General features: G+C 48.5%; 1 protein-coding gene across 1 annotated transcript in view; it reads left to right on the forward strand.

Moving 5' to 3' along the window:
* The window catches only part of PTPRF (protein tyrosine phosphatase receptor type F), a 376,714-nt gene that overhangs the window by 291,812 nt on the left and 57,070 nt on the right, over nt 1-27,832 (forward strand). The window contains exons 8-13 of the mRNA XM_041483344.1: nt 10,609-10,878; nt 13,624-14,205; nt 14,768-14,901; nt 15,878-16,022; nt 21,248-21,553; nt 24,411-24,604. Of these exons, the coding sequence (XP_041339278.1) occupies nt 10,609-10,878; nt 13,624-14,205; nt 14,768-14,901; nt 15,878-16,022; nt 21,248-21,553; nt 24,411-24,604 (1,631 nt within the window). The remainder of the gene's footprint in view (nt 1-10,608; nt 10,879-13,623; nt 14,206-14,767; nt 14,902-15,877; nt 16,023-21,247; nt 21,554-24,410; nt 24,605-27,832) is intronic.

The following is a 27,832-nucleotide window of genomic DNA, read 5'->3' on the forward strand; positions in this document are numbered from 1 at the left end:
GGAATATACTCATCACTGTGGCATGAGAACGTTGTTCATCGGATATAATGGAAGGTTGTCTTATTCTCATGTAATCTGGCATAAAAAAGACAATCTGTCCTTTTGTTCCTCTATACCACTAAAAGCTGTAAAGGACAAAATTTGATTTATGTGGAATCCTTGAGACACAAGATGTGCTTTTGGAGATAAGCAGGAACAGGTTCATCCCCCTCTGGGTTTTTGTTAACCTCTCTGTCTTTTGGATTCCAAAGTGTATGGGTTGGCCTTTATATTAATGCCTTGCATAGCGCCAGAGGGTTTTCACACAGGACAGATGCTGGCAGTTCCAGTAGAATTGCAATACCAGTTGGAATAATGAACTTTCTTGATGCTTTCAGGGAACTATTAGCTTCCCACTTGGAAAAGCTTTGGAAATGTGTTCCTTTGTCTGAGCTAGTGATCTAAACTCTTAGACCTGTGCATTCATATTCTGGCCACGGCCCCCTGCCTTGGTTCAGGTCACTAACGACTAAGACTGTTCAAAAGCAGAGCCTCCCATAAATCCAAATTCATTCTTTCTGCAACAAGCTGCTGTGGTTGGAGTATTGCTGCTGCTGCACAGACAAGCACATCTGTGGCAGAGTAAAAGCCAAATTCAGTCGTCATAGGAATTTCTGCCTGTAGGTCATGAGAGCCATCTGACAGTCAGGACTGGCAGACATGTGTCTGATATGGCCTTGCTCTTTGCTTCTTTGCTGTTTCAGCTTGGATCTCAAATGGAGCCCTGTTTCTACTTTCTAGTTTGCTATCCTCTGATGGCTTCTCTGCTGTGACTTGACTTGCACTTAGAACTGACGTGTTCAGCTTAGGTGCCAGGCAGCTCAGGTTTGTGAGGATGCAGTAGCATGCCTAGTGAGCCGTGGTGTTCTGCACAGGGGATACTCTGGGTAACCCCAGGCTTAAATCCTCTGCCTCTATCCCTGCATGGTGGAGAGGCAGATGTTATTTACCATCACTGCTCAGTCATTTGTTCTGTAAAAGAGCCGAGAAGCCATTGATAAAACATGCTTTTTACCTTAGGAGTGACATGGGTAGAGAACTGGAAATAAGGGATCATGTGAATGGAACCTGTAAGGAGATGAAACTTCCAATTTACCATTTATCAGGTTTATCTCAGATAAAGCAGCAGCTGTTTAAGCCTTAACTAAGGGAAGAGCAGAGAGAACTTTCTGCCCTCTTGCTTTACAGCTGTTCCAAAATAGCCTGCTACTGGTTTTTATTGCTTATAAACCACTAATATGAAATGAGATTAAGAGATAATCCAGCAATTAATGACAAATAGCAGGTACTAAACTTGTTCTGTTTGACAAACCAGAAAGTTATCTGTTTGAATTAGTCTGTTTCACATGTGTCTCCTTACCTTTCCAGCTCTAATCTGAAGTGTCAACACCTGTCGAAAGTCACTGCTGGAGCCTACTCCTGTCCATGCCCACTGATGCAGTATGATCCCTGCCAGATTTCCCAAAACAAAGCTGCTGGCTGTCCCCCAGCTGGAGCAGCACCCCTCACTTTGCCCCCAAGCAGGCCAAGTAGCACCACAGTGAGTCCCCTTGGTCTGGCCAGGGTCTCTCAACCCCCAAGGAGAGGGGGTGGCTCTGGGGGCTTCAGCAGCAAGAACAGGTATTCCTGTAGCTGTTCCAGCATCATCCCTCAGTCTCACACCCTTCACCAGCCTCTTGCCCTTCAGTCTCACAGTCCCAGTGGATGCAGTGGGTAGGTCCACGCTGGCAGCACTTGGAGTTTGTGTTGCCCTATTGCGATGTTAGTGCTGCTTTCCAGAAATGCAGCCTTCCACAAGCACAGCTGGTTTGCCAGAAGCACTGTCCTTCCTGAGCAAGGGCAGGAAACAAATCCTCCCTATTGGGAAGAGCTGAGCAGGAGGCAGGAGCCCCTCATTGCCTGCTGAAGCCATGCAGATGTGATACGCTCCATTAGATTAGGAAATAAAGTGCTGGCTTGGGAGCAGCAATAAAGAGGTTCCCTCCCATCACAGGGTCTCACAGGATCAAATGAGCCTTATGCTAAGGTTTTGTAGAGCAAGAGGTAAATCCCTTTCCTAAAGCAGGATGGAGGAAACCTGGACTTCAAGCTTATGACTGTGTTAAAGATGTCTTGGTAGGGCTCCTCACTGGATGTGGCCCTCACAGGCCAGTTAAGCTCTGAGTTGACTGGTTCAAGTTCCTTTGTATCAGCTCAATTGAAAAATATGTAAATAAGTGTTTTGCTGTTCTCCAGCAAACTCCATTACACTCCATAGGTCACTGTGGTAGCTGTTATTGGTAGCTTGTTGCCTTGCCTGTACTGTGTCAGTGTTGGTTAAAATCCTGTCCTCTGATTGCTGGAAATGGCTTACTGTACTGTTGCACTGTATAATGCCACATGCTGTTCTCTAATTTGCAGTGTTTCTGCTGGAAAGCAAATTCCTTCCCCCACCTTCTCCTTCCCCCATCAAAAATATGACTCATAAGCAGTCTTTAACTATCAAATCCATTTGTGTATTCTCTCAGCGAGGGTTCGATTACAGCTGGTATGCCACAGATCTGTAGCTGCAGTGAGGTCACTCCTGCTAGAGAAATAAGATCTCCTTTGTCTATAAGGAAAATGCAACTAACCTTCTGCTGTCTCTCCCGCAGGAACAAAAACTGGGACCTGCTCAATTCTCTGGGTGTTTTTGTCCTTCTGATTTCTTGTCCATCTCTCACTTGCAGCTCAATGTGCCAATAAGGCTCTCAAAACTGAGCCCAGCTGAGACTGCGTGTCTGTCACTTGCCTAATACCTCTCTGCTGCATTTAGCTCTTTGTTTGGAGAGGCTGAACAGCTCTTCATGGTAGAAGATTTTTCAATTCACCACTTGGAGCATTTCTTTCATACTTTATAAAATTCGGATTTCCATGTACGGTCTTCCCAGTGTGTGGTCAATGGGTTTAAAGTGCCTTTACCATCTTCTCTGTAGCTGGAGTGGGTGTATGGGAGCACATGTGTAATGGCTGGAGTCCTTTGCTCTGTGTGTGTGAGTGTTCTGCACATGTAAACATGTCTGTGCGTCCATCATCTGGGCCAGAGCAGGGCCGTCCCCGAAGCACCCTCCACATGGGGATGTGTGGGATGTGCGGTCCCCTCTGCCCTGCCAACAGGAGTGGTGAGTGGGTCAGGGAGGCAGAGGGGCCAGGCCTGCTCTGGGCCAGAGCAGTGCGAGTGTGGCCTCTCTTGTCCCTGCCGTGGAGTGGTGTGTGCGTGGTGGGAAGTCATGGCTGACCTCTGTAGTCTTGTCTTGTCGTTTCAGTGGTGTGCGGACAGATGAAGCTTGGCCTGTTTTTACTCTCTGTGTTTTTCCTTGTCTTTTTTTATTCCCTCCTCATCTTCATCGCACTCTGCCATCAAACAAAACAAACTTTCATCTCTCAGATCAGCGAGAAGGTTGGTCCTTTTCACTTCTTATCCATCTACAGTACACCACGTCAGATGGGACTTTTCCAGTAGGGAGAGGAGAGCCATCCCCAAAAGGGGAGGGGGCCCTGCAGACTGGCTCCTTTCCAGGCACAGCCACAGTGTGCCTGGTGAAATCTGCTTACTGTTTGCTGTGACTCTGGTGATGGCATTGATACTTCGCTTGCATGCCTTTGTTGCTTGAGATTTAAAGTGCACAGAATATTTTGCATGCAAATGCCAGCCAGAGCAGTTTTGTCAAAGGCAGGGTAGGAAAAAGTGCATGCTGCTCTGTGTGGGGTCCTTCTCTAACGCTTTACTCATGCTAGGTTCAAGTGTAATACCTCTAAACTGCTGCTGCTTTCTGGCTGGAGAGCAAGAACAGTCTTTGGAAGCAGAGATCAGAATGAGCAGTCCCCTTCACAAGCTGCTAGAGAGTGTGTGTTCCTTAATTCCTCCTGAAGCTTTAAAAGTTTTAACTTTCTCTAGAGGCAAAAAGCTTACTTTGATCCCAGCTGGAGGAGAACCCAGCATGCTGCCCTCCCTTGCCACAAGGCAGCAGGTGCAGCTCGCTGAGATCCAGATTCCTTGTGCTGAGGCAACTTCCCTGCTCCTCAGCAGTCCCTGCACTGGGGTATCCCATTTTCCATGCTCTGTCCGTGCTCAGACAAGAGCCCTTTACACGAGCAGGTCTGCCTCTCCTTCCTTCTCTGGGGCTGGCTGGCTCTTCCTCCGGCAGGCAGGCGAGCCAGGAGCTCTGGCAGTGGCCCCAGCCATACCAGAGATGGCTCAGGGAGGCCCATGGTGACATGCACAGGAGCGTGTAGCCACTCAGCAAAACCTGATCAGTGCTTTGCTCTGCTCTGTCCTGCTGCTTTCAGAGAGACAGAGGTGAATAAAGGACAGTAGTGAAAGGCAGCTCCAGCCTTTAAATTAAATCTAGCTCCAGACCTAGCTCAAGGCACTCATGATTTCATGCTGAGGAAAGCTGGTGTTTCTGGCAGAAGCGTAGATTTAGTTTCCAGAGATGATTTCTTCACTGAACAGGTTCTATGGGGGTCTGTCCTTCCACACACACTGAAGGTAAGGGATGCTCACACTGCTCTCCAGCTGCCATGGGGAAAAGACCCTGGCTTGTCTCACACAAACTATCAGGCAGCTGGATGAATTGTCTCATGATCATCACTGGAACAAGTTTTAACAAATTGTCATAGTGGCTGTTTCAGTACACTGAGTTCGATCCCATTTCTCTCCCTGGAACGTGCTCTCATTTAGACTGTACTGAGGAACAGGACCTTTGCTGTTTACCTTCTAAAAATAGATTTTGTGGATGATAAAATTACCTCAGCACAAGACAATGATGAAAAATGAGAACAAGGAAGAAAAGAGAGGAAATCAAAGCTGAGGCTCTAAGCCTCCCACATTTCAGTGAATTTGAAGCACTGCTGTGATGGCTGAGACACCTCTGGAGACTAAACCTTTGACAGGGCACTTAAATGTTTCAGCCACATGGTTTAGCTGAGGGGAGGCAGCTGAGAATGGGTATAAGGCAGCAGGAGTGAAGAATTTCTCATTCTTTGTGTCAACCCTTCCTTCCCACTTCACCAAAAATACCTACATACACAAATATTTAATGTGAAGCCAGAAATTAGTTTCTAAATATTCCATTGGGGTTTGCCATGCTTATAATTTGTTTGGCACTGATAATTACATCGTACATTTTTCCCGCTTTACTTAAAACTGTGTACTGCTAACCCATGCATTTAATTATTGCTCTGTGACTGCTACAAGGTTATTTATTAACAAGTTATTTTATCTTGATACAGTGGATCTTTTCTCTTATTCCCCTCCTTAATGTTGTGTTATTTTCATCAGAGAAATTTCTGAGAGCAAATGCAAATTGCAGAGCTCCACAATCTTGCTCTCCCTTACTTTGCTATTAGTATGTCAGTATGCTGAATGCTGATGTGTCTCCAGTGCTGCACCACTGTAATGATATATCCTCTTTTATATGTGGTTGTCAGCACAAATAATTAGACCTAAAAGTTATAGCTGAAATATAATCCAAAAATGGCAAGGCCCTGTTTTGGAAATTGTCTATAAAATGTCAGCACTCAAGGATACATTGGGAGCATAAATAGTACAGCATTGTTTGAGCACAAGATTAGACTGTAAATGCATTTTTTCTGGTTCCAATTTTTCCTCTCCTTCTGTTGGTTCTGTCAATAGGTTGTGAGACTTCAGCAACTGCCTTTCCGTTTCAAGTCCTTTCGTAAAATGATAGCATTGGGGAGAGATGAAAGGTGTCTATAGATGAGTAAACCATGCAGACCAGTGATCATATTTGAAGATAGCTCCTAAATTCACTCCTTCCTGACTTGGAGGAGGTGGTTCCTGAGGAAGGCAGGAGTTTTGGCAGGTGACCAGTCTGGCGAGGACAAGAACACACCCTGTTCACCAGGGATCCTTCAGCTTGCCTGGCTCGAGTAATGAAGTTGGACAGTCTCACACTCTGAGAGATGTGCCCCTGCATTGCACTCTGCTGCTCATCCCAGTTGGGAGGTTAGAGCAGAACCCCCTGACCTCGCCTTGTCTGTGCTGGGACTGGAGAGGAGCAGTAGACCAGGCAGTCCTAGTTCTCCTTCAGAGCAAAAAGGACATCAGGCTGCTCTTCCCTTGTGCAGAGGACAAGCAAAGGGGAGAGGATGTCAGGACAGTGGTGCAGGACCTGAGCAGCTGGAATTGCCTCAGAGACAAGCAGAGAATCGTGCAAAGCACAAGCACAGCTCTCCATCACCGTGGGGCAGCACCCAGTGAGCACGCAGGAAGGGAAAAGATGAGGCCCAGAATTAGATGCCAGGTAGGCATGGTACAAAGGAAACCTTGAAGCAGGAGTGGGCAAATAGAGGTGACTGGATCTCTGCAAACCAGAGGGGAGGGGTTGTTAGCATTGTCATCTGCTAAGCTGTACTGTGTGACCAAGGGAGCCAGCAGCAAAATTCGGAAATTTGGTTTCCCCCTTCCCTAGCAGCGCTGCACAACTTTGGAAGCCTGGGCCATCCTCCTGGCACTTTGTGTTTCTAGCAGAGCCTCACTGGATGCCAGCAGTGTCTCAGCACATGAGAGGGACTAACAACACCAGCCTGAGAGCCCTGGGCTTAGAGCCTACAGCTTTTGCAGCCAGCAGCAGGGAGGAGGGTGTCCCTGGTTCTCCAAAGGGGTAACTTCACCCTCGGAGGGAACCTGAGACGTGTGGAAACAGCCACTCCCGTGCTGAAAGGAGCCAGACAATCAATTGAAGCTCTTTGCTCTCAAGGCAAGGAATGTGCATGTTAGTGCATGCTGAATTATTAACATTTCTCAACCTTTGTGGCTCTAGTGTTGCTTGCTCCCCCCCTTCCCCCCAGCAGTCTCCCCTGTGAGTGGGGAGCCAGACTCCACACTGTCTTTTCTCCCGGTCCTGAGAGATCCAGGGCATGGGCTCAGGTTGCACTGCGCTCGCTGCTCACTGCTCCGAGTTTCACTTCACTTCCTAAGGAATGCTCTCAGTGGGGAGATATGCAGAATAGTGGACTAGCACAGAGCCCTTACGATGCCTGTTCTTGGGATGAATTACAATGAATCTCATTTTTGACAGTCTGCAGGTTTAGTTAAACCCCTGAATTATAGTATTGTCCATTGAAATAATTTTAATATTCACAGTAGTTTTCCCTGTGCTGTTCTTGCAAAACCTCTGAACCACCTTCTTCTGATCCTTATCCAAAAAGAAGATTAAAAAAATTATTGCAAATTCTAGTCAAGAAAATTGTAATTAAAAGGGAAATTTCATTGCTGCAAAAAACGAAGAAAACAAAATTTTCTGGAGCACTTAAGGTAGAATCATGGACTGTAATAACCCATGTGATTTGACTTGTAAATTGGACAGAAATTCTAAGAATGCTGCTTTTTGAGGAGTTACACTGATTTAAATTATTACCAGACTCTTATGCTAGAAAAGCTCGCAACTTAAATTGCTGGCTTGAGCCCGAGGAATGTGTTGATGGTGCTCTGCAAGCTGCTGTGAGAGCTGTGCCAGCTCTTGCTAATGCTAACTGACAGCATCTCCCCTTCTCCCTCCATACTGACTGGGACAAGAAGCTGCCAATTATCCCCCAAGAGGATGGGAGGCTGATGGAGCCGGTCCCTTCCTTTGCATGTACTCCTGACTGAGCAGTGTCCGGGCTAGATCTCTTACTGAAGGCACTGCCCTGACCTCCTCCCACCTCCCATGTAGAGAGCTGACCCCTACACAGGGCATGTATTTTTAGCAGCTGGGTGCCTTGGGCACTGCTGTTCTCTGGTGCAGAGCAGCGAGCCCATCTCAGCAGCTCTGCCGGTGTGCAAATGAGGGGAAGGCAGCTCAGCCATTCTGGGCTGCAGGAATGCACCACAGGAGCCTGTTTAAGCACTCCTCTGTTGCCAGGCTGGAGAGCTGAGGCTCCACACAACTTCCTGGCATCTGCAGCTGTGGTGTGCAGGAGGCACAGCCCGTGTCAAGGCTGGTGAGGGGGTCTCATACTGTTTGATCCACAGGGGAGTTTTCCTTGCCATTCATCCCTTTTCTAAGCACAGGAATGCACCATCCACCTCTGCTGCTCCCATGTGTGTGGCGCAGGGGAGAGTGACTTCCCATCACCCTGCAGAGTGCTGCTGCAAGGCCCTGAGCCCCGTGAAGTGCCTGTTCCCTCCGGGGAGCAGGCGGTGTCAGCTGCTGACATCCCTTGCGAGAGACAGCACAGCCACCACAGGTCCTGCCCCTCTGCAGGACACACCAAGGGTGACACGGCACCAATGGGACTCGCACAGCCCCAGGAGCGCCCTGAAAGCAGGCATTGACATGGGGACACAGTGTGGGGTGCCGGGGAGTCTGCGGCAGGCTGTGCTGCCTCTGATCTCACAGGGCTGGAAGAGAAAATCCGTTTGTGCATGCTCTGACCTTTCTGCATGGCCTTGTGTCCTCCAGTTTATTGTCTTCCCAGGTCCCTGTATGTGAGTACTTGTGTGCCTTCCCTCTCCCTGTCCTGCCCTTCCACCACTGTCTGTCTGACGTTGTAGTGGCCTCTGGTGCCTGCCAGCCTGTTTGCCTTGTGCATGTGTGTGAGTGCTCTGTGCACACCTATGGCATTATCCTCAAAATTTGCTTTTTTTCCTGTTTTAATACAGCTTGGGTGGGTGGATTTGTTCCTTTGGCGGGGACAGAATTTGAACAGCTTCTACCTGGAATAATTTGATGCCATGTTCATTGGAAAATAAACCTGATTCTTAATGACTGGTGCTGGGATGCTTTGGTTGGAAATACATGCCATCATGTTAAACCATTGCCATGTCCATCAGGTTAAGTCTGTATTCTCATGACTGCATAGCATTTGAGTACACTTTCAGTTCTGTCTTGTTTGGGGAGCACTGCTCCGTTGGTCAGGTAACACTTCACTTGTGATTGCTCATGTGGGTATTGATTTGAGATTTAATAATTGATTAAAAGAAGCATCCAGCAAGACTTTGGATTTATATACTAAAAAAAAAAAAAGCAAAGGAAGAAGTTATCCTTAAGTTATCCTTACCCTGGCTGGTAAGGAGCTAATGAGCCCTGTTTTGTCACTGAGACGATGTGTAGTACACACACGATGTTGACAGTATTGTTTAATTTATCACAAAGTCTTAGCTCTGTTGTACATGCAAGTGTGGGGGCTTCTGTGTTCAGTCTATTTCTGCAATCCTGATGGTTTGGGGATGAATCATCAAAGAGAGCACTAGTGAAATTTGATTTGGGTAGAGCCAGCTTGGCAAGCGGAGCTGACACCTCTGCGGCTCACGGGGCTGTCAGCAGCTTTACTGTCTGCGGAGATGCTGCGCTGGAGGAGCCAGGCCCCCATCGCCCATGGGGCTGGCCACACCCCTGGCCTGTTGTGACCTGGCCCTGCTCAGGCTCCTGCCCCGTTCCCACCTGCCCCCAGCGCTGTGGCAGTCGCTGCCCCAGCAGCCCAGTGCACTGATGGAGGAGCATAATTGGCAGGAGAGGCTCCTCGCAGCCGGTCAGTCATGACCCCGGCCGCTGCTCGGGGCTGCCTTTCCAGTGGAGGAGGCTAGAGGAGAGCAGAGCTGCCGGGCAAGACGCATCCAAGCAGTTTCCCTTTTTAACTACAGACTGAAATGATCTTGCCCAGAGGAGACAAAGATTTACTGAGCACAGTTGTTTCTCTACCCTTGCTTAAATAGGCCCATAACACTAACCCTGAAGAAGGGACCTCATTTCTCAGTGTCATTTTCCTGACGGGAATGCATATGGCAGGCAGCTTTAGAGCTTTATTGTAGCTGAGAGTTGCTTACAAATAAGTCTTGAATGAAATACCCAGCAAGGGATTGATAGGAAGAGAAGCTGTGCAATGCAATAAGGAGGAATACATCTCCCAAAGAGCTGCCACGAAGGTGGGAAAGGTTCTGCCAGCCCAGCTCTCTTCTGTCAAAATGGATATGATCTCACATCTGTCAGGATTAGTTCTCTCCTGCCCAGCAAGGTGATCTCTTCAGGCCCTGACAATGTCATGCAGCTTGGGTGACTATTTTCTGAGCCAAGGTAGAGCCTGAGTTACATTTTGAAAGGAATTATATTTTATTTAGCAGCACACGTGTGCTAATTCAAAAAAGAAACCCTTCTGCTGCCCCTGCCGAAACCCTGTGAGGTTTAGGGAATGGGCTGCTTTGCTCCAGAGCTAATAAATTGAGCAGGTGATTCCGTTTTGCAGAGCTTCAGTGGGCCCTGCGCAAAGTGTATGACTGGCATTTGTGCATGCTTTCTAATTAGAAGGATGTAATTTTAATGGAAGAATGTTTCATGTTAGTAATATGATTTCAAAAGGCTATGTTTGGAGGGAATGGATTGAGCCATCCCTTAATGAGTTCTGCTAATAAGATGCCAGTGGCTAAGGAAGGATAGCAAAGTGTGTGCAATTTGGCAAAGTAGTGAACAGCTTTTGCACTTCATTTTATCTGTCCTGAGGGATAGACAGGCAAAAATGTTGACTGCCCCTCATGTACCCCCGCAGTCCAACTGAGTACCCTCTCCTGGTTCTGTGACCCTACTAGCTGTCTCCTCCTTGTTTCAGTGCGGCGTGTTGCTCCTCGATTCTCTATCCCTCCGAGCAACCACGAGGTGATGCCTGGGGGGAGCGTGAACCTCACGTGCGTGGCAGTAGGTGCTCCAATGCCGTATGTGAAGTGGATGGCTGGTGTGGAGGAGCTGACCAAAGAAGATGAGATGCCCGTCGGTAGGAATGTCCTGGAGCTGAATAACATCATGCAGTCTGCCAACTACACCTGTGTGGCCATCTCTTCCCTTGGCATGATTGAAGCCACAGCCCAGATCACTGTCAAAGGTAAGGAACTATTACTTGCAGTGCTCCTATTTGGGTTTCAACAAAGTAGCCCTTTGCCAAAGTGTCTTGGCTGCAGCCAATTGACTGCTCTCTTCTGTGACTGTTCCAGTTTGCAAGGGAGGTTCCCAAACGCACAACTTTGTTTTTTCCAGCTCACAGTATGATGAGATATTCACTCTGAAGGTCATTTTCTCTTTCCCTGCAAGTGGCATGGTGGACAAGCTTGTGTCAGGCTAGGTCCTTGTTATGCCGTGAGAGAATCTCCCTGAATCTGTGTTGGTCTCAGCAATGTCTGGCTTGTTCAGTGAATCAGCAGGATCAGCTCTGCACAGTGGTGGGCCGTGGGTGTCTTGGAGCAGGGTCTGTGGATGTCCGCAGTCAGAGAGCTGTTCACACAGATGTCCTCTTGCAGTAAGGGTGAGGCAAGAAGGTTAATCCCAGCAATGTGAAGTGTCCATGAGCCTCAACAGAGTGAGCATCCTCCCTTCCTGCAGGGAGGAGCTATATGAGTTCATTTGAAATTTGTTACATAATCCTCTGTAAATGTCTTCCCTTACTGCTCTGCCCCTTTCCTTTTCTTTTTCTTGTGTTGCTGTCCTTCAGCTGTACTTTCTGCTGACATCTCACAAGTAGCTTTGCTCCAAAAAGGATATTGTTGCCAATTGTTGACCACAGGGTAATCCACCCACTAACAGGAGGCTGAAGGCTGAAGGTGTCCTGCCTTTCCCATCTGGGGCCTATGAGAGCCACAGTATCTGTTTCCTTCTCTGCTTGCAGTTGATTTGTAGCTCAGATTACCACAGATACGTCATCTTTTGAGTCTGTCTGTTCTTGCAGGCCCCTTCCTGCACTACGGCCACCTTTTGCACATAGTTCCTCCTTGAAGAAATCAGAGAATTGAGTGTTAGCCCTCTCTGACCTGGAGATAACAGGAAATTCTCTTGGCTAGTCAGAGGATGCTTTTAACCTTAGCCGCACCCAGCTCCCTTCACTCAAAACACCTGCTCGTCAGTACCTTTTCCAGCCTCTCTTTTCATACAGAGCACAGTGGTTACCTTGCTATAGTAGATACACAAGAGAGTACAGAGAAAAGGGCCATGATGGGATAGTGGTCTGGTCTTGGAGGCAAGAGGTGAGAACTGCACCATCGCACTGACAGTTCACAGCATTTACCTCTTCATAGGTGGAATGCCTTTGCCTCGCTCCCTCACTGCCTCAGGACCGGGGCGGGGGAGCAATTTGCTCAGCTCCTTTAGCCCTTCACCTTCCTCCTTGTGTCCTTGTCTGTTTTTTGTACACCTTTACTCTGGATATCTTACTGCCTCTGTCCCAAACTCCTTTACCCAGTGTTGTTTCTCCTGTGCTTGATGGCAAGCAGAGCATTTTCAGTGCAGACAGGAGAAGCAAGATTACACAGAACTGATTGCACTCAAGTGTGTTGAAAGTACCAGATCTGCCCTTGGTCACATGGAGGCTGCACACCCAATAGCTGTCAAGAGTCAAACTTTTGGCTCTTCAAAAGAAAAGGAGTTTCATGTGTCCTTGAAAGCCTGAGGAGGGCTGCCAGTTTCTAGGATGCTGTAAGAAATATGTTTTTTCAGGCCATAATACTGTGCAGGTTGGGTTTGCCCTCCCCGAATCTTTCATGGCTAGTGGTGGGGTGTCTGGCTGTGGGTTGTGTGCCCTCCCCTCCCATGCCAGTTCAGCCCCTAATGATCTTCTCAGTATTCATGTTGCAGTAGCACTGAAGAATGCATTCTCTCTGGTACTCAGAGCAGGCATGCCCTGTGCTAAGGAGCTTGCCTTGCTCAGCTGAACCATGTGGAAACTAGAAACCTGATGGCTTTGCCAAAGAATGAAGTTCTTGAGTATCTTAATTTGGGTTGAGCATTTTCCCTAGTTCCTTGTCAAGCACGGCTGCATTACAAGTCACTAATTACTTTAGAGTGGTTTGTAGGAGGTTTAAACTTACTGTAGATTTCAATTCAGTCATTGTACTAAAGTATTTGTGTACTCTGCAAATCTCTCTCACACACAGTCATTCTTTATTCTTGTGGTAAAATGGTAAATCTGGAAATGTGTGCTTGCAGTAGTTGCATTCTCATTGACACTTGAGAGGTATCATTGTCAGAGTTCTTGTGTAACAATGTGCTGTCTGGTTGCAGTTTGACACATCACCCAGTGAAATAGTGCGTATGAAAGTTGGTAATTTCTCTGGCTGTATCTCTCCTGCATGTTCTATAGTACTTACAAAGCCTTGCCCCATCCACCCTTCTAACAGCATTGTCCATGAACTCCCTTTGGCCTAAGATACTGTCTCTCTGGAAGCAAGAGCATAATTCCAGATTATTTTGATGCTCTGATTGCTTTAGTGTGTAAATCAGCTGTTCACCTGGCTTCTGGGGCCAGCCCAGCCCAGCCCAGCAAGCGTCTTCCCACTGCCGGGTGAACCCCCATGACAGAAACATTCCTGCATCCCTGTTGAATTACTTTTATTTAGCCTGCTGCTGGTAAGTGCGTCAAGCACATCTAATAACATGATTGCTCTGTTTATCCTTCCATTAAGAACCACTTCAAGCAATATATGGTAATATAAAAATGCATGTTATAGAGTATGAAATGATTTCTGCCTTTTAAAGAAGAATGTTAATGGGAGGTGGCAGCTCCATTTTTATCCCTGTGCACATTGCAAGGTTTGAGCTGACTGAATTATTTAAATCACACCTCTCTGCCTTCCAATTGCAGCATTGCCAAAACCTCCAACAGAGCCATTAGTGACTGAAACAACAGCTACCAGCGTGACCCTCACCTGGGATTCAGGCAACTCTGACCCCATTTCATATTACGTCATCCAGTACAAGCCCAAATCCCTGGAGGGCCAGTTCCAGGAGGTGGATGGTGTGGCAACAACCCGCTATAGCATAGGTGGGCTCAGCCCCTTCTCAGAGTACGAGTTCCGGGTCATCGCAGTCAACAACATCGGCAGGGGTCCCCCCAGTGAGCTGGTCGAGGCCCGGACAGGAGAGCAAGCTCCTTCAAGTCCACCCCTCAAAGTCCAGGCACGGATGCTGAGTGCCAGCACCATGCTGGTCCAGTGGGAGCAGCCAGAGGAGCCCAATGGACAGATCCGAGGGTACCGCGTGTACTACACCACCGACCCGCACCTACCTTTGAGCATGTGGCAGAAGCACAACACTGACGACAGCCACCTCACCACCGTGGGCAGCCTCATCACAGGCACCACCTACAGCATCCGCGTCCTGGCCTTCACTTCGGTGGGCGACGGGCCCCCCTCGGACATCATCCAGGTCAAAACACAGCAAGGGGGTATGTATGGGGTGAGGCAGCCTGGCTCCGTGGCCATCCCAGTGCTGCACGGCTCAGCTGAGTGTCTGACCTGCACCAGGCATCACAACTGCACTTGGTACTCAAATGGCTGCATGTCAGAGTGGGTGGGGGGCATTCCCATCCCACAGCCATCAGATTTATGCTGTCAGATTGTCCTGGGGAGCTGGTATCAATCTCTGTACAAGTAACAGCCCACGGTTTTGTCTGAGATACAGTAGCTAAAAATATGACACAAAGTCTTGGATATGGATGTAATCCACACCTGTGTAGCTGCTGGACCCTTCTGGGGTTTGAGTACAGGTGTGGAAGGAAAGATCTGGGATATAGTGAGGGTCTGGAAGTGAGCATGATCCCCATAGTCACCCAGCTGAGCGACAGAGGTGCTTGCTTGTGGCCTGAGATGTTCTGAGAGCACAGTCCAGGGGAGAAGGAATGTTCTGGCAGAAATGAAAGAGGATCCTCACAAAGTGAAATGCTGACTTTGCTAAGTCATGCAACTCTTCTTGCCCCTTCTGGCACTAACCATGTGTTTGTTCCCCAGTTCCTGCCCAGCCAGCTGACTTCCAGGCAGAAGCAGAGTCTGATACCCGCATCCTGTTGACATGGCTGCCTGCCTCTCAGGAACGCATTACTAAATATGAGCTGCTGTACTGGGAAGGGGAGGATGGCACTCAGGTGAGGATCCTGCCTGGCACCTCTTAGGGCTGGACATGGCAGTTTATCAGCTTGGGAAGGGTGTGTGCTTGAGCCAGGGTGGTAACACACCTGGTTTTTTGTGTTTCTTCTGCCTCAGTGGTGTGCAATAAGAGCATGGCATTCTGGTTTCTGTGTGACTTCAGCAGTTCTTGTTCATGCTAGCAAACTAGCTAGTGACTGGTTTGGGACTGGAAAGGCTCAGAATGCTGTGACAGCATCCCTGAGGCATGCTTTCTGCTTGTGCCTCTGAACAGTTGCACTTCTGGGCAAGGCTGAAATGGTCTCCAGCACGTGTCTCTGGCCCCAGGACTAGTTAGATGTAAAAAGCAGATTGAAGGTGGCCTAGAGAGACCCCTTCCACATTTACTGCAGGTCCCTAAAGGAAGTCTAGTTCAAGATATATCAAAGATAGTGCTGGCTTCAAGACAGCATAGCAAGAATTGTGCCATGGCACCATCACAGTGTCCCGTGGTCCTATTCCTCTCCTCTTATTATAGTGGCATGAGAGCTGCCAAAAGTAGGTGCCTTTTAGGTGAAGTGTCAACAAAACAAGCACTTTTCCAGCAGTGTTTCGGTGCATTAGAGATCCTGACTGCTGCAGGACAAGGATTTAACTGTTTCACAGGCAATACATTGTCTATTGGGAGAAAACAAACTTGTGTGTCCTGTGCCCCTTGTCTGAACTTGTATAGATGGACCCAGCATTCCCACAAAGCTCTCAGGCCAGTGAGTGCAGTCTGGACACCAAACAGTGTAACTTGGCTGTGGAAGAGGCCTGCTTCCCTGCAGAATCCTGGTGTGTCACCCAGGAAGCTCCATGCTTTGGCGTCCTGCAGGACTGCAGGCAGTTTTGGCAGCGTGGCTGTGACTTTTTGTGGGTCCAGAATGGCAGCACACCAGCTTTTCTGTATCCTCCAACTGCACCATATAATCTATTTCCTTTTTTTTTTGGCAGGAAAAGGTGGAGTTTGACCCAACCTCCTCATATGCTGTGGAAGGTCTCAAACCAGACACATTGTATAAGTTCCGTCTGGGCGCCCGCTCAGAGCTGGGGGTGGGAGTTTACACCCCCACCGTTGAAGCCAGAACTGCTCAATCCAGTAAGTGCCTGACACTCAACACTACTGGAGACAAAGCAAAAGCAGTCCATTTTCCATCTCCTGGGCACAGAGAAGCCCAGTGCCTCTGCCCTTGTGGGTTTGCAGGGATGCTGGCATGCAGTTTGCTAGAGGGACTAAATGGGAAAGTCATCTGGGGTTTGGATCAGGGCTCTTTGGCAGAGTGGGTGCACCCAAGGGGTAAGTTGTTTTCTTTGTGTCCCCTTTGATCATACTCTCTTTCCCTAAGGGTAGATTCTTAAAAACTGATGGAGGAGTAAAACAGGCTGAGAAATTGCTTTGGAGGGATTGATTTGAGTGGGTTTGTGCATCTCCATGAATTTACTCCCATGCAGGCAAGCTGTCTGGACAGGCAGCATATGGGTATTTGGCTCTAAATGTGACTGTCTCCAAACCATTGGATTTTCATCCCTTCACTCCCCATTCCAGCTGCCTTGCTTACACAGAGTCCATCCCTGGTCCATACAGTTGATGGCAAGGTGAGGCATCCTGTGAGACCAGGTGTGCCTGTGGCTGTCAGGCAGCTGGAAGAGCCATTTTGGGGAAGTGGCTGTTTGCCAGGGTTGTGTGAGCAAGTGAGGCTGCATCTTCTGGGACTGCAGTGCTAGAGGAAACCAGAACAAGCTGCAGTTGAGTTAATAGAGAGGCTCAATAATGAGGTGACCCAGGCAATATCACTTTCATCCTGGCTCTGCCCTGTGTGATCACAGAGCTGGAGTTTGCATTGCTCTGATTGGCAGCTCAAAGTGCTGCGCATAAGCAGATTAGGGCTATCAAAGGGCCCTGCGATAAGCTCGTTTTCACTAACGATTTTTGGGCTTGCCATTATGCAAAGGGCATTAAAAGGGGGAAAAAAGACATTTCTGTTAGCACCGTCTGTCTGGGATTTGCTCGCTCTGTGGAGTGAGCAGTTGGCACAGGCAGCCAGCCTTCCCTGCAGGGAGGGCGGCAGCATGCACAGCAACCAGGAGTGTGAGCTGGCCATTAGAAAGGGAGCTCTGGCAGGGAAGAGCAGCTCTGCTCACTTTTAGAATGACCTTCTCTTTGAGGAAAACTCAGCTTCATTAACATACCAGTCCCAGGCATTCCTCCACCTCGTTAATTGGGCTAATGATGTCTTAGAGCTGCACAATAGACAGGTATGAAAATGGAGAAAGGTTCAGATCATGCCGTTATAAATATTTGAACACTGAGAACAAATTCTGAATATGGGGATTTGTATACCTGTTTCATATAGCTTTTGTATTGATAGCAAAGGTTGAAGTAATTCTCCTGCCATGTAAATTAATTCCATCAGTGGATCCTCTTATCCTTGAACACACTTAATCAGAGACAGCTCTATGCATAAATGCGTCCTTCAGAGTCTCACAACAGTCCAAGTAAGAGAAATGTTTGTTTCATGGACTCATCAAGGCAGACATCTTATCATGACCTACTCTACCTATTGTCTGCTCACAAGGCATCTCACTCACACCAGTCTGGTTTTAAGGTTGTCACTTCACTGGCCAGGGTGCAGTAGCTGACTGGTCTGGCTTCTGTTTAGTCAGAGAAATGTGCACAAGCTGGAAGAGATCTGGCATTTAGCCACAGGAGTACCTTGGTTTGACCAGTGAAGCCCTCCTCACACTGAAGGACCTAAGAATCCTTAGAATGACCCAAGAAGTGTCCTTGGTCTTGGTTTACATGCCCCTACTTGAAAAGGTTTCTGATGGTACTCTATTCTATGACAGAAGCCATTGGCAGTTACTGCTGAGCTATTCAGTGAGGGTGACAAACCACTGTCTGAACAGTCCCGATGCAGTGTGGAGCCTTGAGTTCTGTGGGACTCAGAATCAAGTAGGTCTTTCAGAAAGGTGTGCTTTACCTTGGCAGAAACTTTCAGGCAGAAATCCTTTGGTCTTTTCTTAGCAACACCTTGTATTAGATGGTTCAGTTGGTCCCCTTTGGCCTTAGACTTTACTAATCTAGAAACACTACAGCTCCCAGCTTCAAATTGGTCTCCTTCCTGCACTTTTCCATCTGGTTACCCTGAGAAAGGCTGTTAGATCATGGAGCTTGACACATTCAGGTGGGACACAAACTGCAGGAGCAGTCAGATTCCTGCTTTCCAAAAAGCCTCTTTTCAGTCTCTATTCCTGTCCCTGACAAACCAGTCATGGGGAAGGTAGGAGGCCCATGGTCACTAATGACTCACTAATGGGCTGGGGAAGGATGCTGGTCTTGCTTTTCTTGTGGCACTCCTGCTCAGGAGTAGTGGCCATGCTTGTGTGGAAAGGCCAGAGGGAGGCAATGTCCTTTTGAACCCTTCAGCAGTACAGTTGAGACCTCTTCTTCTGAGCAGGCAGCTGCTTTCTAGGTTGTCTTTCCTGCTAAGCTGCTCACTTAGTTGCTGGGCACCCTGCAAACAGTACAAGCAGTGCTGCTTTGAGGGCCTGAAGAGCACAGGGGAGTTTTCCAGGAGACTGCAGTGCCTCAGGCAAGCGGAATGATGCAAGACAGAAGCATCAGCTCTGTGCCCATTAGGCCTTGGCATTAAAATGCTGTTCTCCCTTGAAATACTGAGGTGGGTCCTAAGTCTGCCTGTTCCCTAGCCTAAGGAGCAGGTGGGTTGGATGGTGCACAGAGTTGCTGTGGGCCATCGAGGGAGGCTGTCGTGAGTAGCCTGGAGGCAGCAGAGGTTTGCACAGTGTGCGTGTGTGGGTACATCTGCATGTGTGGGTGCATGCTGGCCACCCAGTCTGCTCTTTCCTGGCCCCAGGAGGGACACTTCAACTCCTTGTGCATTTTAAGTTGATCCTGCTCATGTTATCAAGTTTTATTTTGCTTTCTTTAAGTGTTAATCTGAGCTTTTGACTTGCACATCATATGTGTGACTCTTACCCAGTCAACAGCCAACTTTTGACTTGCCCACACTGCCATCCAAAGCTACCTTTTGAGAATGAGCTCACTGCTGCATGCCAAGGGAAGCTGTGGAGGTTCTGTCAAAGCACATCTCTTCTGTGAAGGGCAGACAGTGGCAAAGGAAAGGTTTGCCAAGCCCCTTGTGCCTCACCTGTCCTGTCTGAGGAATGCTGCCATGCACTTTGTCTACATTATGCCCTCCATTGTAGGTGTTGATCTGGTGCTATATCTTCCTACTGTCTTCCCTGCCACTTCTCTGCTGATTAACCAAAAGAGTGTGAGGATTCACTTTTTACCCCTGCTCCCTTTTCACTATACCAGATGGCAGGGCTGATCCTGTGCTGCCTCCCTCACACAGGCAACTGTTTGCTTCCACACATTGCTTTGACTTCTCTTTCCTCCAGCGTAGGTCCCATAGCAGCAGCCTGACTGCTCAGGCATCGTCTCTTGCAGCTCCATCACTATTTACTCTCCTCCATCTTTCATCTCTCCAGGCATCTGAGCCCAAACATCAGGAATGTTGCCTGCTCTCTGAGCACAGGAGTGGGCATTAAAAGTTACATGCACTCTGCAACTGTTTCTGCAAGCAAGTGGGCCTTGTTCCCAGCAAGCAGAAGTCAGTGGTGGCATTGGGAGGTCCTGCTGCCCTCTGCTTTCTCAGATCTTCTGCCACTGCCAACCTGTGCCCAGCAGAGCTATGGCACCATTGCTGAATGCTTGAATTATCTGAGGTCCATGCTGCCATGTGGAGCGATGTAGGTTGTGTTCATCTGTGAGCAAACAGGGTTGTTCCTGTGCTCCAGCAAGGCTGGCTCTGCTGCATTGGTGGCTGCAAGGACTGAAGCATGGGGAAGGGCAGCAGTCTTTTTTTCAAGCATTTCTATGTTTCTGGATGCAGTGGAGGATGGAAGCTGCCTTTCTCTTGCCATGGCAAAGCAAGATACTTTGTACTCCATTATTGCTTGGCCACACAGTTTTCCAGTCTTAGAACAACAGTGCGCTTTCTTTTTTGTTTGTTTGTTTGGTTGGTTTTTTTTGGTTTTTTTTGTTTTTTTTTTTGTGATGATGGCCTGCCCCCTCTGCTTAGGGCTGTTTCCTTCTGGATGAGCACCCACAGATGGAGCCATCTCCCTTGTTCCTTCCCTGACTATGTGAACTCCTTTCCTTCTCCAGACTTCAACTCTTGCCTTCTGTGCAGGCATGCTGTCTGCAGCATCCCAGGGCAGTGAGGCCAAATGACAGGGGGCTGATGCTGCCATGAGAGGGCTCCCTTGCTGCCAGAGCCCTGGTGCAACCAGACAGCAGTTCTGCAAGGCTGGAGAATGGAATGACCCAGGTAGATGTCCTAAAGATGCTTTGCTTTGTCCAGATCATCTCTTCTTTCCTGATCTCTCTTCTCTCACCCAGATTTGTTTTACTGCTCTTCCCCAGTGTGCTGTGTGGAGAGACTTCTCTCCCAATGATCCCGATGAGAAGCAAGTGTTGCCTGGATCCCATTCCTCCTCCTGTGGACAGATAACTTTGCCAGGGTTTAGATGTTAGTGCAAACTGCAGGTGCTTTTTTTTAGGAGGAGGCAAGACCTGCTTACTTTCCGCTGTACAAATCCACAGGCCAGGAATTTACTGAGGCGGGTAACCAGTGTGGCAGGCATGAAGCAGTCAGTCCTAGATTCCAGGGACATGTGCAAAGCAGCACAACCACAATATTCCCTGTTCCTGCATGGTGCCTGGCCCCACCTGGTTAGGATGCAGCATACGGTTGATGGTCGTGATTTTAAACCCTGCCAGGGCAAACTACCTCCAACCTCAATCACCTGCTTTCCTTATCCACTTTTGTTTCCTCTACTTGTCTAGGAGTGAGTTTTCACAAGCCTTCCTACAATCTGGTGTGTGAACTTCCCTTCTGCCACTCTTGCCTTCTGCAGCTTCCTACCTCTTCTGGTTTCCATCTGCTTCAGATCTTTACTGAAAGCATCTTTCTTCTCCCTACCAATCTCTCTCTCACACCCTCCACATGCCCCGCTTCCCTTACTGCCATTTGTTGTGTTTGGTAAAGTGAGTGTCCAGAACTGCTTTGGGAAGAGGTGTTCTCTGATGCAGAACAGCACTTCCATCTCCAGGCTGTTCATCTGGCCTTCAAATACAAATTGCCCCCTAGTGCCATCTTTGATGATCTGTGAGGATGGCAGGCAGTTGTCCACATGTATGTTCAGTGCTCCGTTGGCTGGGTAAAAGTTCCCTGTGCATTTTGGTTTGTCCTTCCATTCATTTCCCTTCATCTCCCCACTTCATTTATTTATCCCCAGCCCCCTCCGCCCCACCCCAAGAAGTCGAGTGTGTAAGCACCAGCTCCACCACCATCCGGGTAAGTTGGGTGCCACCGCCCGCCCAGAGCCGCAATGGGGTCATCACCCAGTACTCCATTGCCTACCAGGCAGTGGAAGGAGATGACAACACCAAGCATGTGGTGGATGGCATTGGACGGGAGCATTCCAGCTGGGAGATCAAGGACCTGGAGAAATGGACAGAATACAAGGTGTGGGTAAGGGCTCACACCGATGTGGGGCCAGGACCGGAGAGCATCCCCGTGCACGTACGCACTGACGAGGATGGTAGGTGCTACTGAACAGCTCCTTCAGCTACTGCCCTGGGTTAACCAGGACTCTCCTAAATGAGCTGCTGGGAAGCGGGGGAAAGGGAGCAGGAACATTGACCTGGGGGTGTCTTTCAAGCAGGACCAGAGGCTGTCAGGAGCAGTCCTCCAGGGAGCAGATCTCAACAGTTGCCCTGGAGTGGGGTTGGGGAATTGTTTTGCTGGCCCTTGCTCTGCCTCCAGGTTGTGTCAGATATCTCATCGTGGTCCTTCAGGGTCCTGTTTGTGTCAGCAGTGCTTCCTGTGCATACAGGGAGGCATTGCTCTGCTTTCCATTGTGGTTTTATTGTGGGTGGTGGTGGATTCCTTTTTACTGAAAGTAGAGTGAGCTCTCCCAGACAAAGATTCTCTTGTGAGATCAGGACTTAGTTTACTTGTTGTCCTGAAATCCAGCAAACTAAAGAGGGGGAAAGCCATCCATTTGAAAGTTGTAGATACTGCAGGAAAGCTGCTTCCTGTTCCAGCTTCCAGGCAAGCCACAGCTTATATAAAGCTTCTCTTCCACTCAAGAGTCAGAATACCACACGTACAGAGCACTTTACTGGCTACGACAGCTTTAAAGAGAAATTGCTTTGTATTAGCAGAGCTGTCAGTTATGTCATCATGATTTAAGCCATTTCCTTTGAAAGTGCCAGAGCTCAGGGTGACAGTAGGAGCTCCCGTGGCTTCGTGCTGACCCAAGAAAGCTGCAGATTTAATGGGAGAAGAAAGAGATGGAGCATCCAGGCAAAGAAAGCATGATCTCTGCATTATCCAATCAGTGTAGGAAATTGAAACCAGACATGTTACAGTTTCCCTAAATGTCCTGCCACTGTCCCCCACGTCTCCATGGCTCTGAAAGTGGCGTCTGGGAATGCTTGCTGACTGCATTCCTGGGCTGGCAAACACATCTGTGTGTGTCCGGCTGCCTGTATTGTTTGCTTCAGTTCTCATTCAGCAGAATTGTAGCCCAGGGGAAGCTGTTACCCCAGAAATGTCGCAACAAGCTCTCTCAGTTAGTTTTTGGGCACAGTGGTTGGGCATTCCAGCTTAGCTGTCAGGAGTGATTTTATATTCCCCTGACATGCTGATGCTCAGTAGATACCCATGATGCAGCAACGAGAAATGCTAAACTGTGGTCTGAAAACAAATTGAACTTTCCCTGTTTGGATCTCGGATGCAGCACATACTTCCCATAGTGGGGCAGGACAGAGTTCCTCAAAACACTGTGGTCTGCTCATATTCACATCTTTTTGTGTCCCTGCAACATCCCCATGTCGCGTCCTGCTGAGGCCTCCCGCCTTCTCATGCCAGCAGAGCTTGACATGCAGCTTCTGTCTGGTTCTCAGGGAGGATCTTGTTTTCCACTTGGACTCCCAGCTGTATGTGTGGGCAGGTGTCTTGCCAGGACAGGAGAGCCCTGTGGCTTGTGCAAGGTCACTGCACTAAGTGAATTGTGGTTTACAGCATAGGCTGCTCCAGGCAGAAGGGGATAACTGTTCAAGCACAGCCCCCACCATTCCCACACCTTGAGCTGGCCTCTTGGTGCTGAAATGCTCTATTCCTCCTTTCTGTATTTTATTAAATTATCTACAATTACAAAGGACATCCGGGGAAAAATAATGAATTGCCCTGCAGCTTAAAAATTGTGCTTACCTGCTGGGTAGCTGTTTCTTCCCGTTTAGTTGGTTGAAATAGCAATACTCATTACATCTGCTTGTCAGGTATCCATCCCTAATTATCTAATATTGATTTCTTGCTGTGTTGAGAATTGGGGCATATGAGGTTCCAAACCTCCAGATTTTCCCAGGGCAGTGGAAGGTGAAAAGGGTCCTGCAGATGAGGCGATAGGATGGAGCCCAGGCCCTTCACTTGGTACTGGGCACTTGGGTAGCATCAGTATCCTCCACAGAGAATGCACACCTCTACTCCCAGCTGCTTCAGCCAGAAGGAGCTTTCCACGAGCAACTGAGAAGCTAATTTTTTAGAATTGACATTTTTGTCACAGTCAATGCAAGAGCGAAATATAATAAGGAGGTAATTTTTCCAAATGGTAAATAGGGTATAAATACATTTTTAAACGGGCCTCACCTTGCAAGAAAATTGATATTTTCTGGGCAGTGTAATTTTTCATTTTATTATCAAAAAGCGTTCAGCTAGCCATGCATGAAATACAGTCCCCAGAGCTGTCACAATCCCCACAGGCCCCTTTATCTCGCTGAGTTCAGTGACTGCTGTCTCTGAGCTCTGGGTTATTGTTTTAGGATGGTGCTTTTCCCCCTCATTAACCTCTCACTGTCACAGGGGAAGAGTATGTGTGTGCTCTGGCTGGTGGCAGGTACCAGGGCTCCCTGCAAAAGAGGCTCAGCACCCAGTCGTGCTACCTGGGGCTTCCTTTAGATGGGTCTGAGAGGAGGTGTTGTGTCAGGCAAGATGCTAAGAAGGTTTTAAAACCCCTGCCAGTGCCCCAGGGCATCCTGAGCTGCAGGGGGTCACCGTATTCTTTATATTCTGCTGTATTCTTGTATTCTTCCTTGCTGCCCTACTGCTGGAGATGAGAGGGATAGACGGACCTTGGGTCTGATTCAGCACAATGACTTTCATTGGGGTGCTCCTGCATATCACAGTTATCTCTTTCCTACTGAGAGGAGCAAAAGGGAAGGGGTCAGGGATGTGGTCGTGCTGAAAGACTGCACTGTGATGTCCTGGGCAGGTACAGGAAGCTTGTACCAGTGGGGCCATCCTGGCAATGAGATGAGGGGAAGGTAGCGAAGGAGTGAGAGGTAGTGGCAATGGTCGTGTGGTGCCTGCTAACTGTTCTCCCGTGTGTGTTGCAGTGCCCAGTGCCCCACCGCGAAAGGTGGAGGTGGAGTCTGTGAACTCGACTGCCATCCGGGTGAGCTGGAAGCTGCCCATCTCCAACAAGCAGCACGGGCAGATCCGTGGATATCAGGTTACCTATGTGAAGCTGGAAAACAACGAGCCCCGAGGGCAGCCAGTGATCAAGGACGTCATGCTGTCAGAGGCACAGGTACAGTGTGGGGACCGCCAGATGGTGGGCACGGCACCTTCCCTCTTTGCAGTGGGAAGGCTGGCTGGGTCCAAGTATTTCTTGGCCTCGTGTTGCAGCTCCAGAGTGTGGGACTCAGCCTGCCTGAGCAAGGCAAGCAGTTTATCCTTAAAGTGTGGCTTAAACATGGGTAAAAAGTTTAATCAGGGAAGGATTACTGTCGAAAAGATGATGTATTGGATGATGTTTCTCTCTTACCCTTCTTTGATACGTACCTCTCTGCCTGCCACATCCTGTTCAGACTCCAGCTGGAGCAAACTGCATTTTGCCAGTGCATTTACAAATGGTCAGAAAGTTTTAAATAAGCATTGAGTCTGTTTCTTTTGTGATGCTGATTATGTTCAGGGCAAAGCATCTTTCTTGATAGCATCCACCCGGGTGCTGCCTACTTGTAGGGCACATGGGTGGCTCTGCACCCCTGTGTGGGCACACCATGCCAGGCTGAACAGCACTCCTGGCTCAGCAAAGCCTCCCCTCCCTCCTGCTTTTGCAGGGCAGGGACTTGGTGTTGCATTGCTTGAACCAAAACTGGAGGAGAAGCCAACTTAGTCTGGGAAAGGCAGGGGAGGAAGGAAAAAAGAAAGAGGCCCACATCCCCTGTAATGACTTTGTCCTCTGCAATCCCCACACAACAATCTCTTCATATTTAGGCCATCTTGTGGATACCTCACTGGCTGTGAGCTGCAGCCCGCTTCCCTCACTCTGCTCCAGGCACGGCTGTGCACTCTGCACAGCCCAGGAATGCGTAGTTGCCTATTTCCCAAGGTCCAGGGAAGTTCTTGGTGCCCTGTGTGCAACGAAATACAACTCTTCTTTGGAGCAGGGGTCCTTCATCCTGGATGACCCACACTGTTCTCAACTAAGATAATCGTATAAATGAAGAACAGGATCTGCTGCTGTTGGAAGCAACAAGGAATCGATTCAGAGCTGGCTTGCTTGAATGATGCCCAGTATAAATACTGGAGAGCTGCAACGATTAATTGATCTGTCTCCTGAATGCAGCTGTGAATCATTTATGCTTTGTCAGTGGGGAGTGCAGTGCACAGAGGCTGCTTTACTCCCCATTCATATTCTGAAGGATAAAACTCAGTAATAATGTGGAAGGGGAAAACTTTAAAGAGAGAAAATACTTTGAGGGTCCTTGCAGTGTTGTCTCTGTTTATGTTTCAGATGTTGCTTTGTTTTAATAGTTAGAGAAGCTGCTTACTGCCCTTTATTTATGCCAGGAGCATATCATCTTCTGTGTTGTTAGAACAATTGAGGCTGTGTTGTTCATCTGGAGTTTGGAGTTAATGGGTTGGTCCCAAGTGCAGGTGGGCGAAGTTGGCAATGTTTTACTTCTTGGTGTTTTCAAATATTTTATGCTTGCCCAGCCAGTTCTGCTTTCACTCCTTACTCATACATTTCAGAGAGAGAAATCCCATGCTGATGTGCAGAATGAGGATGCCACAGCCAGAAACTTTTGAAGGAGTGCTGGATTTTGCATTAGTTTCAATGTGTGCATCAAGGAGGCAAGTTCCTAGAAGTTTCCTGGCCTCTCAGGCCATTTGTCAGTCTTTCATATTTGGTGAATTTATGTGGGAAAGTTCTTGATTTCTCTGGTATTTTTTCCTGCTGTGTATGGTGGGTGAAGTCATCCACTGTAATTTTTTGAATTGAAAATGATAGTTGCAGAGAAGTGTCTACTCTGAAAGTCATGTCACTCTTGGGATAAACTAACGACGACCCTGCAGGGAAGAGGTTTCACTGACTTGGCAGAAGAGATCTCTATTTCCCAAAAGACTGAGAAGCCAGGCATGACCTGTGCTTGTGATGAAATACATCTGCTCCAGATCCTGAAGAACCCTGTAAAAGCTGCCATCTTTCAGTACAGCAGTGCGTGTCTTTGCAAGCAGCCAGATGAAACTTTTATGAGTAGTCCTGGAAGAGTCATTTTCTATGAAAGAAAACAAAAAGATACACTGGTAAACCTGCCCCTGAAGGTCACAGGATGAAGATGGCCACAGTTCAGTACTCATAAACACTCACAAACATTTATACCAGTGCACAGGGAGAGAATTACATAGATTCAAAATCTTGGGGTCAGAGAAGAAAATCTCTGGACAGGTAGGCAGAGCCCCTCCTCCTGCCTAGCCAGGCTGTCTGCTGATTTGAGTAGGTATGTACCACATAATCTGCTTCCTGCAGACAGTGTGAAGACACTGATACTAAAGCTGACTCATGATTTTTCCTTATTGAAGATGAGAAATGGAAAGAGAGTAAACGAAGATGAAAGGAAAAAGGCAGGGGAACGGAGATGTTAGCTATGCAGATGATATGGATTCTGAGCTTTCAAAACCGTTTGAGCAGAAAGGACTGAAACATCAGCAGAGACGTGGGGGCCTGGTGCTGGAGAGATCACATTTTATTTTACAGCCTCCTGCCTCAGCAGAGTAATCAGTTGTTAAGAAGGTCCTGTGATGGAGCTGAGGCCTCTCCCTCCCCTCTGTGGCTGTGCCTGTGACTGATTACCTCTGTCAGGATTCTGTGTGCCTTCCAGTCTGAGCTCTCACCTCCTACTGACAGCCTGATGGACAAGCAAATGTGACCCTACCCTGTGGAGGAGCTCCCAGGGTTGTGCAGCTGCAGAGCTGGATCAGGGACCTGCAGCCCCTCTTGCTCGGGCCATGCCTGGCACAGCTCGGCCAGGTCCCGTGGTGGGCAGTGGCAGAAGATTCATCTCTGTGCCTTGGGTCTTGCATAAAGCACCAAGAGAGGGCTTTTGAAAGAAGCCCAGTGCAGGAGCTGCACTCCACCACTACTTCAAGTCCTCTCCAGCTCAAGGGAGCGAGGGATAGCAGGGCCAGGGGACACAAGCATTAAGCTTGACACGGGAAGATGGGGGCCCACCTCATTTCCTTGGTCTCCAGTCTCTGGAGCAGCTGCTGGATGTTAGGAGGGGCAGTGAGCTTTAACCCTGCCCTCCCTGCAGATCCAGCTTGCCCAAACAACTTTGCAGGGCTGGCTGGGGACAGCTGGCTACACGGAGGTCAGGCTTTGTGGAGAAGAGTTTCCTGCCACCTTCTCCTCCTGCTGTGCAGAGTCATGGCACAAGAAAGGTATGTGCTGCCCACAAGAAGGGCTGCAGGCTCACAGGAAGGTTGTGTGGTCTCTGCAGGCAGCACTTCACCAACCAGCATGCAAACTAAG

Source organism: Pyrgilauda ruficollis, unplaced genomic scaffold (assembly GCF_017590135.1).
Source record: "Pyrgilauda ruficollis isolate IOZ18807 unplaced genomic scaffold, ASM1759013v1 scaffold6, whole genome shotgun sequence".
NCBI lineage: Eukaryota > Metazoa > Chordata > Aves > Passeriformes > Passeridae > Pyrgilauda > Pyrgilauda ruficollis.